The sequence below is a fragment of the Castanea sativa genome, chromosome 12 (genome assembly GCF_040712315.1).
Source record: "Castanea sativa cultivar Marrone di Chiusa Pesio chromosome 12, ASM4071231v1".
In the NCBI taxonomy this organism is placed as follows: Eukaryota; Viridiplantae; Streptophyta; class Magnoliopsida; order Fagales; family Fagaceae; genus Castanea; species Castanea sativa.
The window spans coordinates 5,078,553-5,091,045 of record NC_134024.1 but is presented as its reverse complement, the minus strand read 5'-3'; the positions used below and the strand labels follow the sequence as shown (position 1 = coordinate 5,091,045).

The 12,493-nt window shown below is 33.3% G+C and overlaps 2 protein-coding genes across 6 annotated transcripts; both read right to left on the bottom strand.

The window, feature by feature from the left end:
- Positions 1 to 1,295: 1,295 nt before the first annotated feature.
- On the bottom strand, positions 1,296 to 3,189 carry LOC142618758 (uncharacterized). Its single transcript, XM_075791772.1, has 2 exons — positions 2,972 to 3,189; positions 1,296 to 1,843 (listed from the first exon to the last, which is right to left on the bottom strand). The coding sequence occupies exons 1-2, from the start codon at positions 3,131 to 3,133 to the stop codon at positions 1,325 to 1,327; spliced, it is 681 nt and encodes a 226-aa protein (XP_075647887.1). The 5' UTR covers positions 3,134 to 3,189; the 3' UTR covers positions 1,296 to 1,324.
- A 4,671-nt stretch (positions 3,190 to 7,860) lies between these two features.
- Positions 7,861 to 12,234, bottom strand: LOC142618519 (putative ribonuclease P/MRP protein subunit POP5). 5 transcript variants are annotated; one of them, XM_075791466.1, is made up of 5 exons: positions 12,081 to 12,234; positions 10,141 to 10,328; positions 9,885 to 10,022; positions 9,477 to 9,648; positions 7,868 to 8,719 (listed from the first exon to the last, which is right to left on the bottom strand). In XM_075791466.1, exons 2-4 carry the CDS (start codon positions 10,316 to 10,318, stop codon positions 9,500 to 9,502), a joined length of 465 nt encoding a protein of 154 aa, XP_075647581.1. In that variant the 5' UTR covers positions 10,319 to 10,328; positions 12,081 to 12,234; the 3' UTR covers positions 7,868 to 8,719; positions 9,477 to 9,499. The 5 variants fall into 5 exon arrangements, with proteins under 5 accessions (XP_075647580.1, XP_075647578.1, XP_075647577.1 ...); XM_075791465.1 differs by lacking the exon at positions 12,081 to 12,234 and adding an exon at positions 11,988 to 12,040 and having other exon boundaries at positions 7,861 to 9,648; XM_075791463.1 differs by lacking the exon at positions 12,081 to 12,234 and adding an exon at positions 11,602 to 11,975 and having other exon boundaries at positions 7,861 to 9,648.
- Positions 12,235 to 12,493: the final 259 nt, after the last annotated feature.

The window sequence follows — 12,493 nt, the reverse complement described above, 5'->3', positions numbered from 1 at the left end:
GTAAATTTAATAAAAATAAAATATAATTAAATTACACGTGGTATACATTAACTGTCTGTTTGGGAACAGCTTATCTAGTTTTTTGCTGAAAATGTGTTAAAGTATACTTGTACCTTAAAAATAATTTAAAAATGTGAGAAAATACAGAAAAAAAATGAGGTTTTAAAAAGATGTACATAAAAACTAAAAATTGTTATCAAGCACACTCTAAATACGCTTTAATTTAATGAGCTATTAATTACATTTTCATTTAATGAGCTATTAAATACACTTTAATTTAATGAGTTATGCATGACGTAAGAGTTATTAGAGTAAATAAAAATGCATTACAACTATATAAATACATTACATGTTTTTATTACCAAAAATACAAGAGGAAGAAGGATTTTTGAAAAGTCAAAGGGCCATAAATACAATGAACATGAAGAAAAAAAAATTATAAAACTGAAATGAACATATTACCAAAAATTAAAGGGAATAATTTGTAATTTAATTATTGAACAAAGCTAAAAAATAAAATTTTAAACTTAGATAAAACGGTGTATATCTCTATGAGAGAGAGACAGACAGGGACTCATCTATATATTGACTAGGGGGCAATGGCACCCCCTAAATTTTTTTTAAAAAAATATTAATATATTAATAAGTACTAATTTTTGTAATTTTGTTCAATAAAATTACATTTTGCCCCCGATTAACAATACCATCAATTCTTTTAAGACTAATGTTACAGTTACACACTTTTTTACAACATTTTTCACAAACTATTGAGGTAGCAAATTTTTCTTGGTTCGCACACTTGCATCACTTTTTACTTATCAATAACCACTCACCACATTTGCAAGTTGTAAAAATTTTGTAGTTTTAGCATTTTTCACCTTTTAAAGGCCATAAAAATTAATAGATTAAATCTAAAACAAAATATACAAGTCCAAAAAATTAGCCCAACAACAAAAATTATCAATAATAAAGCTAAAAAAAAAATTAAGTCCAGTCAATCTATTTTACCCAAAATAAACAAGTTAGTCATTTAAAAAGTTCTAAACAAAAATCCTTAGTGATAAAGTAATAAAGTCAAAGGCCAGAATTGCCACACATAGCTAGTAGCAGAGCCACCCTCTAACTCCAAGTCCTGACTTTGTCCCTGGAGAGAGAATGAAAATGAAATTAAGGTGAAATTGTAAGTTCATTACAATATGCTTATTCAAGATTATATTACAAGCTAAAAGAAGTTGATGTGCAACTTAATTCAACCAGGGTTGAATATGAGTAGCTCATGTCTTATTCAGCAACAAAAAAAAAAAGAGTAGCTAGCTCTTTCCTCTTAATTCGGATAATGTTTAAAGTTTTCCTCATCGATGTAGTGTTCATCAAATGTGAAGTCCAGGAAATAAAGCAAGATAACAAGGGCGAAGCAGGACAAGCACATAGGGATGGGACCAAAGATCCACAAAAACAAAGGAAAGGAGAAGTAGAAGGCACGCAATCCTAAAGACCAGAAATAGCTCCCCTTAATCACTGTCTTGGCAACATAAGCTTTGTGGTGTTCATGGGGAACAATAGTGATGAGGAAACTTGCATGGCTGTAGTACCTTATAGACTGCACGCTGAAAAGTAAAGTAAAAAAGAAGCACACCAATATTGAAGAGAACTTAAACTTTATGGAGAAGTCAAGCTCGCTTCTGTCTCCAAACACAAGAAGTGCTGATTTATCCTGGTTGCCACTACTCATCAAAACAGCAATGATTGAACTAAGCATTGTTGCTATGGAAGCTAATCGGATCGATGCCATTAAATTGTTTCGCAGTGTTTGTATGGCAAGAATACCATTCTTGGACGCATCCTGCACAACCAGCAATTTTTGTATATACACATTTTATCATCATGCATGAAATTTAATTTGCTACACTTTGGGATTCATTTGAGTTAATTCCATTATGATCATGACATGCAGGTAACAATAAGAAATTTAATTTTTCAGAGGTTGGTCTACTGGTTTTTAGGCCACAGAAGTCAAATGATCTATGAGGTCCTGACTTTACATCTCCTAACTTATAGTACTATGGGTCCATTTGGATAGAACTTATTGCTGAAAATTGAAAACTGAAAACACTGTAGCAAAATAATTTTTAAATATGTGAATAGTGCCGTGGGACCCATTTGTAATGAAAAAGTTGCTGAAAAGTGAAATTTGTGGGTCCATGAACAGTGCACGGATGCACTGTTCATGAGGAATTAGTCAACAACTACGGCTTGAAAAAAAAAATTTGAAAACGCTGAAACGCACAACTTTGACGTGGACGGGCTATCCAAACGCCCTCTATGGATCATTCCCTTGTGTGTAAGGGGAACTACACATCAGTGCTCTAATTATCCATTTGGATTGAGGAGAAAGAATGAGGAGTAGAGTAGAGTTAGCCGGAAAATAGTCTATTTTTAGCCAATTTTACTCTACTTCCCTCCCCTTCTCCTCCCTTTCCCTCAATGTAAATACAAATCAACCACATCAGATCATGCATAATCTTGCAAAATACAAAAAATAATCAATTTTACACATTTTGAGCCAAAAAACACTCACATCAGTGACTGTAAAATTATGCATAAACGCACAAGTGCTACAATAACCATGCATATATACACGGTTACTGTAGCTCATGCATTTAATATTTTAGTATTTTTTGGTAGTGTTGGGCTTGTGAGAAAGAGGGGTTGTGAGTGGGGAAATAATAAAAATTATAAAATAATTAATATTTTATTAAATAGATGTGTAGAATAAATAGACTGATATGAGTATTTTGTAATAAAATGTATGTAAAATATAAAAAGTAATTTTTTTGCAAAAAATAGACAAAAAGTTTGCATGAGCTGATGCGGTTGCTCAATAGCCTAAATGCTCACATTAATACAAAGAATGCCACAAAGAAAAAGAAAAAGAAAGATAAATTCCATCATGGTAAAGCAAAAGAATTACCTCCATCATAGCACGGACCCAAAAGCGGCGATGGACGGTGTTGATGCCGATGACAGTCTTGTTGGGGTAATTCATGATTCGATAGAGAAGCCACAAGTGGTATGCCACCATTGCAAGAAGGCCTAAAGGAACTAGAATGTAATCAAGAGCTTTTTTCTCCATTAGTATAAAGCCTCAGTACTGTTGTATCAAATTATGGAATCGATTCCTTTTGTTTTTCTGTATAAACCTTTTGTTTGTTCTCCAAGACTTGAGATGAAAGACAGAGAGACTGAGTGAAGAAATATGTAGCAGCAAGAAGATACAGTTGCAGAATAGAAAGGAAGAAAATAGATAGAGAGAGAGAGAGAGAGAGAGAGAGAGAGAGAGAGATGAATGTGATTCTCCTTGATATTGAGACACTATTGTAGCAATACGATTTACTAGCAAGACAATAAACACAGTGAATGAATAAATTGACAATTAAACACCTCATTACTAGAGAAAATTTATAACCAATAGATTAAAGTTGGATAATCTATCTATAAAGAATATAATATATTATATAGAGAGAATAAATTCTATAAGGGTGTGTTGTAAAACTTAAATTTTACACCCACCAATCCCAATATATTAAAAAATAGGCACAATCACCCACAATTAATTTTAATACCCATATGAAAATCTAACCCAATTGGGAATTTATTAAGATATTATTAGACGTGATAGGATATATTGAATTTTAAGTAAAAAAACTGATGTGACAATCTCTTATTGAATGATGTAAAATATGGGTTTTGCACTCATCTTTACCAAATTCGTACTCTATTATAAAAGTTGGATCCTTATAAGTGGATACACAAAATTGTGACATGTGTCCCTTTGCGAAAGCCTTTAACAAGACATGTGTCATTTTTTAGAGTGATGTTAATGAGAAATTATTAAGTCCACTGATAGAGTTGCTAAGGTGGTCCTCTTAATCCTTCTAACCAATAAAAAGCGACCATTTATGCAAATGTGATATTACCTAGTGGCTTTTTATTTTTAATTCTTCTACTGATTAGAAATCTAACTCACATATTTACATAAGTGATATTATTTCATTGGTTGGGAGGACCATTTAGCAATCCTCCTAAAGGACTTAATAATTTCTCAATGTTAACATACAATGCCATATAGCAAATAATGATTTGTACACATCATAAACATTTGACACATCATAATGTCACCTTAAATACTCCTAATTAAATTACAGTTATACATATTTGGCATTTGAAAAGCTTATTGATTAAATATTTGTATTTAATTCAAGAGTAAATGGGTTTCCTTAAATTAAACCAATCATTTAACCTTCTTTAATTAAAAAAATACTAAATATGTTAAGTTTTATGCTTCTCCCCTTAAACCTATAAACAAAAGTATACTAAGTGGGTGTTTTTTTATTTAACTTCTTTTCATTACATGGTTTTTAAACTATACATATATAACTAGAAATTGAGAGATTAGTTTAAGTTACACTTACCTTTACAAGAGTTACACTTATTTAAGATCATTGATTTCAATTAGATCTAAGAGTAAAAACACTCATAATAATGTCATTAATGTTCCCTAAAAATTAATAATTTAGGCATTAATTCTTATTATTAAAGGGGGGGAAAAAACAGCATTAACTCTCTAGAGTCTAGTCTCCTCACATTATCTTCTTCTTCCTCTCATCCTCTCTCACATCTTTTAAGCTGATAATTCTTCAGAAGATTGTGTATTTGAGAAAGGGTAATTCGGAAATATTAAGACCAAGGCAATGTTGAGTCAGATTTTATAAAAAAAGGTACTGGATTCTTTTTTATAAGCAAATAGAAAGTCCCTGTCATTGCCAAAGGAATAGGGACAGAACTAGGATTCGAAGTTGAAGGAGGCAATTATAATTTTCTTGAGGGGGGAAATGTAATTTTTCTTAGACTTCTTTTCTAAAATTTTAAATATATACCTATAATTTAATATTTAAAAAAAAATTGGGAGGGGGGGGGGGCCCACAGCCCCCCTGTATGTGGTTCCGTCCCTACATAGGAACATCTTTAAAATGGTGTGACCAAATACTAAGTATTAGAAAATATGTGAAAGCTTTTTAAAAAATTTTAAGGATCAGATTTTTTTTTTTTTTTTTTGAGAACCAGGATCAGATTTTTAAAATGATGTGAAACATTTATAAATCTTTCACAATCAAATATGTAAGGATCACTCTAAGGAATTTCCTTTTCACAAATGGCTGGGCTCTGCCCCAATTGTTTTACTCAGTATACGTTTTGTTTCTTTTAGTTATTAATACAAATTCTTTGGACAAAATGAGCTTTTACCTATTTCTCACAAACTTTCCAATAAAATGTCCTATATTTGAAACTAATTAGGAAAATGCTCCTATTTTGAAACTCAATTTTCTAAAAATCGAGTTTCAAATGTAAAACTCGATTTTTGGAACATCGAGTTATAACGAACGTAAACTTAGAAAAAAAAATTCTGGAACTCGAGTTTCACTTGAATTTTTTCAAGGAACTCAAGTTCCATGAACTTGAGTTCCAGAAAAAAATAATAATAATAATTAATTAAAATTAAAATTTTCAATTTTCAATTTGCTATAACTCGATTGTTCAAAAATCAAGTTTTAAATTGAAATTCGATTTTTAAAAAATCAAGTTTCAAAACAAGAGCATTTTCCTAAATAGTTTTATAGGGCATTTTGTTGGATATTTAAAATAAAAAAAATAAAAAAAAAAGAAGGCAAAAGCCCATTTTCTCCCCCATAAACCTATAAAAATAAATTATGCCAAAAGTGGGGATTTTTTTATTCAAATTTTTTTCATTACATGGTTTTAAACTATATATATATATAACAAGAAATTAATGTATATAAAACATTTTCTAGATGGTTTTTAAACTATACATATAAAACAAAAAATAATGTATATAAGACATTTTCCTAATATTTAGCTTTTGAGATTTTTCAAAATTGAGCATTTTCTTATCCTTTAACTATTGAGATTCTTAAATTCCAAAAAAAAAAAAAACTATTAAGATTCTTTTATCAAGGTTGGGTTCCTTTTAGGATTCCCCACCACCCACAATTATTAGATTAACATTTTTTTAAAACAATTTTTATTTAAATAAATATAACAATTTTGAAGTTTAAAGCCAAATGGTATTCTTGCAGTTGAAGATCAACAACTTTTTCATATCCTCAATTTCTCTAGCACTCAAATGTTATGTGAAACTGCCCTTAAAAAGAAAATGTTATGTGAAGTTGGCATGAGAACCAAAAATGATGGAAGCGATACGATTTCTATTTGTGTTAATGAGGAGAGCAAGTTGATAAAACTATACGATAATGAGTTTGAGGAACTAAATTAAAAGGAAACACAGTGTATATTTTGTGAGTTTTGTTTAATTCTTTTAATTTTTTTGTATACTCTCTTTATCTATCTCTAGGGAAGAAATGAGATTATGTATATTTATGATTGAAATATTAACATTTGCAAGCAAGTTTAAGTTTAAACAATATCACAACATGGTTATTGTGTGGGTAAAAATGATTAGAACACGCATTTGGGCCTTGGGCCTGATTTGGCAGTGTGAGCTTGTCCGAGCAGAGCCTTTAAGGCCTACAAGCCAGCTCTTACTAGAAACGTTGATGAGCTTGTCCGAGGAGAGGCATCTCCTCGGCTGAGTCAAAGGAAGATCGTATGACACGTCATAATATTTGGGGAAAGAATTCTGGAAAGCTTGTTGGGTAAAGATGTGTTCCACAAGGTTATAGAGTGGGGGAACGTATGAGAAATATCAAGGGAAAAGACTGCTACTACCGCATTAAAGACCCTGCACCTACCTCCCTGGCCGCATTAATGGGAAAATGACCTCTGAACAGTAAATGTTCAACCTTCCAACTACTGTTTGAAGACTTCCAGAAAGTGGTGGATGCGACAAGTATCTAATTAGGTGATCTATGCTACATGTGGAAAATGAGAGGGAGGAAAAAAGGGATATAAGAAAGAAAAGAGGCATTAGGAAAAAAGAAGATGGAAGGAAAGAGAAAGGAAGAGATAGAGAGAGCACTGTACATATTATCTTCAAACTTAATCTTTTGTTTAAAGAAAGAAAAGCAATACAAGCGATTCTCAGCTTACATCCGAGGAGAGTTTCTGTTATTTTCATCCATTGGTGGCAATCTAGCCCACCTATCTGTTGTCCAATATCCGTAAAGCTTAAATTTCAAACTCACGCTTTACAAATTTCATTGTATAAAGCTCTTTGGATTTGAGCCCATCACTTGTTTGGGTCTGGGTACAAATTGTGCACTTACAATAATGATTAAGGAAATATCTTTATTCGTAACCATTGAACGTGTAAATGCAAATATAGTCATTTTTAACCATTGAACGTGTAAATGCAAATATAGCCATTTTTAAAAGTAAATAATAGAAGATGCAGATATAACCCTTTTTTTTTTTTTTTTTTTGAGAATGAGATGCAGATATAACTTTGATGTTAATAACTTCGTAAATGTGCATGAATTTCTTAAGTAGTGTTTTACTATTATTAATTTTGTAAAGTATGTAGTTTCCCCAAAATTTAAATTTGGATGTATACAAGTTTTGACATCTATGTCTATTTATTTCAGCCTAAGATATAAATTTTAAAGGATTTATAATCGCACATAATTTTAACATGTATAACTAGAGTGTATGTTATATTGTAAAGTGAAACTTTATTTGTTTTTATAAGGTTTTTTCTAATGTTAAAAAAATAAAAAGAAAGATTTTGTCATTGTGAAAAGTAAATTAATATTATTTTTATTAAACTATATCGTGCATCGCATAGGTCAAAGGTAATTTATTAAAAGGAAACCAGAGGTCATAAAAAATCATACACGTAATACACGCAACTAGCCAATCAGTTTTATGACAAGAAAAACAAAATTTTAGAAACTTGAAGATCTAATCAATAAGATAGATACCCTCATGCCCCATAAACAGAGAAATACAGAAACAAAATCATGTTCTGTTGTTCATGTTAAATAACAAAAACAAACACAAAAACACAATTGGCTCCACAGTTCTGACAGCAACCAAACTATACTAAAGGGGGGAAAAATCTCCATTGAAACATACAGAGTCCCCAAAACATTTTTTTTTATTTTTAATATCAGTAAGTAGGATTGTAAACCAGAAATATTTTACTAACTACTCAAGCTTAATCTCTGACAAACTGAACTGAATCTCTAGCTAAGTGTTAAACTGACTGAAACTAATTATCTTCACTAATCAATAATTACAACAACCAGTCATAGGCCAATATACTCTGAATAACAACACATCATTTCTCTTTAGAAACCAAGACTAAACCTTCAATAGAAAAAGACAACTCAGCAGACAATATCCACTCCAAAGCAGCATGTCATTGAGTGGCAGAGTTCATACTCACTGAGCTTTGCTTTAGTTGAAGGAACAACCTGCAGCTTATCCTCAACCTTAGCTTCATGTTCAGAACTAGTCTCCATTTTCACACTGAGTAAATTGGAAGAATGACCAAGAGAAAAGCAAAGTCAAGTGGCTTTTATACACAACACACGTGGCTCATGTGCACGTATTGCTTTTCTTTTCGTATTTGCCAATGGTATGTGATGTGAGGGTGGAGTACTGTGGAGGGAGGATTTAAATGGGATCAATTTATTGGCGGTGGGCTGAGAGTCTGGGATCCATTGATTAAGCCACCCCCAACTAGGGCTGTCCATGGGTCGGGTTGGGTCGGTTTTGGACCCAACTCGGACTCGACCCGCCGGCGTCGGGTGGAGGGGCGGAGGAACCCGTAACCGACCGTTGGAAAAATCGATTGAGTCGGTTTCGGGTGCGGGTGAGCGTCGGTTGGACCGGGCGGGCCAGGCGGGTCGCCGGAATAAAGAAAGGATCGAAATCTGAAAAAAAAGCGTCGCCGGAATCTGAAAAAACTCACTGGATTCTGCATTTTCTCGCCGGATTGTACATGTTTTTGCTGAAAATCGCTGGGCTTTGGCCGGATTTCCTCGAATTGAAGCTTGATCTCGTCAGATCTCCTCTATTTGAAGCTTGTTATTGCCGGATCTCCTTGAATCTAAGCTCGATCTTACCAAATACAGTCGAGTTCTCTTTAGATCTCCTCAAATCTAAGCTTCATCTTGCCGAAGTTGGCCGGATTTAAGCATATTTGAGTGAGGATTTGAGCGGATTTGAGTAAAGAAATGCCAAACGTCGCCAGATCGGAGCTAAGAAACCCAAATGTCGCCGGATTTCAGCTTCTTTTTGAGGTTTTGTCGGGCGGGTCGGGTAGATCGGGTTCTTGAGGACAAAACCCATCACTCGACTCGCCGGGGTCGGGTTCTGAAGACCGGGACCCGTCACCGACCTGTCGAAGGTGTCGGTCCGGCCGTGACGGGTCGGTTTCGGTCGGGCTGATCGGGTCCGGCGGGTCGTCGGGTACTCTGGACAGCCCTACCCCCAACCCCCTTTGATCTTAGCAATACTTTCAGTGCTCCAAAACTTTGATCTTGTCTAGACAGTTTTGCATGTGCTGAATAGCATCGATGGCGAGACAAGCCCCAACTACAAGTTTGTACTGCTCAAATTTTAGCTCATCATACTTCAAGGCTACATTTCTACAAGCCTTTATACTCCCTAGTAAAAAGAAAAAAATGGTATTATATTCCATTTTGTTAGATGAAAAAATCTGATAAATTTTCAGAAAAAAGTTCCGTATGGCAGTACATAAAATTAGATTTGCATCTTTGTTATGCTAATCATGAAGAAATATAAGTTATTTAAGTAATTCAAACTATGATAAACACACACACATATATATAAGCATTATCAGCAGGCCAATAGAGTATCCATCTCACTGTTATTTGACTTACCACTTAGGTCCAATAAGTTAAATAGCACAGGGCAATTTCCAATACTCCTAACCATGGTGATGGCAGACCAAACCTTTTGGTACTCTTCCCTTGAAGCTCTAATGATGCAAAGCTTTGTGATGGGATTCACATACTTGACTACACATAAACAAGAAGTTCAATGATTATTGAAGATGTGACACTGTATTGAAAGTAAAATGCAAGCGTGCATAAATAAGAGAAAAGGCAAACTAATAACTGGCAATATGGTACTTACCTTGGAAGGATCCAAGTGATGAAGCAAGACCACACTCTCCAAAGTTTACAAGAATGCTGTCTTTAATCCCTTTTGAGACATTAAATTGGGTAATAATGATGGGATCATGCCCAGCAAGATCTCTATTAGGATCCAAGAAAACTTCCACAATCATGTACCTATTTCTAAACCCCACCATAATTCTCTACCTGGCACAACAATTGTAACATAACACAATTCAGCAAAGAAAAGCAGAATTCTTTTTCTTTCTTTCTTTTCTTTTTTTTTTGGATACAGGAAGTAGTCCTACAAACTATGCTTTGGATTGAGCAATTCTAAGATGAAAAAAACAAATAACCTTGTACAGACAAGATGGAGAATGACTGAATTGATCGTCAATGCAAAAATTGATAAAAAGGAATAAATGAAAACGAAAGTTTAGAAGACAAATAAACATAACCACGATTTGGAAGCTCCACTGGTTTGGAACTTCAACAGAATGGTTATAAAAGAAATGATACAAAACTTTAGCATAAGGCCTCTACAGGACTACCAAACAAACACGAAAGCATGAAACGATATATAAGACTTCAAAGGTTTAGTTCCACTCATGAAGTTCAAAATCAAGTGTAGCACCAAACAATCAACAGGTCAGTGAATAACTCAAAACACAGATGGAAGTAAGAGCAAACCAGCTTGAAACTCGTATCTACATCCTAGGAAGCACAGACACTTTATTTAGGGTACCATACTCATGTCATATCTGTGTTATATCAGTGTTGTACCAGCTATTTTATGTTATAATTTTTCCAAAAATTTTTCGTGTTGCTGTGTCATACCCATACCCATACCATGTCCTTGCTTCCTAGCCTACATCTAGATATGCAATCCAAAAAATAAATAAGCCAAAGTTGATCAAGTTAATCGATCCTACGGCTTCACCAGAAAGCTGACAGAAGCTGGTCATAAACCATCAATTGAAGCTAAATTCAAGCTTTGGGTATAACTGATTAGTGATTAGGGATCCCCAAAAATTAGATCTGAATTCCAATATATCTCATACCAACAAACATGCTTAAAAAAATTTCATTCTAAACAAACCTATACTTCAAAAAAAGCTAATCAAACGCAATAACTCAGTTAAATAGTTACTAATATTTGCTTATCAAAATTAAAACTGTACAAAAATTCGTTCAAATATCACCCAAACAAAGTAGCGGCTCCAATCACAATCACAATCAAAATCAAATCCACACAAAAGAAAAATAACATCCACCACTACGAAAAAAACTTACCCTTTTGGGTTTTAAGAAATCGCTGCAAAATTTTCTCAGTAACCAAACAAAGAACCTAAAAAAAAAAATTGCTTATCAAAATTAAAACTGGACAAAAATTCATTCAAATATCACCCAAACACAGTAGTGGCTCCAATCAGATTCACACAAAAGAAAAATAACATCCACCACCACGAAAAAAACTTACCTTTTTGGGTTTCAAGAAATCGCTGCAAAATTTTCTCAGTAACCAAACAAAGAACTCTTTTTAAAAAATTGCTTATCAAAATTAAAGCTGTACAAAAATTCATTCAAATATTACCCAAACACAGTAGTGGCTCCAATCAAATTCACACAAAAGAAAAATTAACATCCACTACTACGAAAAAACTTACCTTTTTGGGTTTCAAGAAATCGCTGCGAAATTTTCTCAGTAACCAAACAAAGAACTTTTGAAAAAAAATTGATTATCAAAATTAAAACTGTGCAAAAATTCATTCGAATATAACTCAAACACAGTAGTGGCTCCAATCAAAATCACAATCAAATTCACACAAAAGAAAAATTAACATCCACCACCACGAAAAAACTTACCTTTTTGGGTTTCAAGAAATCGCTGCAAAATTTTCTCAGTGACCAAACAAAGAGCTTCAAAAAAAAGATTAAAAATAAAAATAAAAAACTCACCGAATCGAGATTTGGATCCAATTGCAACAAACAAACCCTAATTCCGCGCAATTAGGTGAAACGAAACGACACGTCGTTTTGAAAACCCAGGAAATTTCGGTTTGTCTCATATTGAGATGGTGGACCCGAATCTGAGGCCCAAATCTGAAGTAAATTTTGGTCCATATTTTTTATTCCACAAAACGAGGAAGAATTTAAAATTTATAAATTTTAAAAAAAGGAAAAAAGAGAAAAGTAAACGTGACCAGTAGCGTAGCTAGGATTACGGTGGGTAGTTAGACGTGTCAAGTGTTGATTGGATAATAAAAGTCTACGGTCTCATCAACAGAAAAGAGCGCGTTTGAACCGTTAAAAAAGGTAAAAAGATAGAGAGAGAACCGTTGGGACTGGACACGTGAGGAAAATTTAGATTA

Excerpts from the sequence above, each read along its gene's own strand:
- LOC142618758 (XM_075791772.1), bottom strand. The coding sequence starts at position 3,133 with ATGGAGAAAAAAGCTCTTGATTACATTCTAGTTCCTTTAGGCCTTCTT. Across the intron at positions 1,844-2,971 it reads GGGTCCGTGCTATGATGGAG|GATGCGTCCAAGAATGGTAT; the intron begins GTAATTCTTTTG and ends CTGGTTGTGCAG.
- LOC142618519 (XM_075791461.1), bottom strand. The coding sequence starts at position 10,318 with ATGGTGGGGTTTAGAAATAGGTACATGATTGTGGAAGTTTTCTTGGAT. Across the intron at positions 10,023-10,140 it reads ATCACTTGGATCCTTCCAAG|TCAAGTATGTGAATCCCATC; the intron begins GTAAGTACCATA and ends GTTTATGTGTAG. Across the intron at positions 9,649-9,884 it reads TAACTTATTGGACCTAAGTG|GGAGTATAAAGGCTTGTAGA; the intron begins GTAAGTCAAATA and ends TCTTTTTACTAG.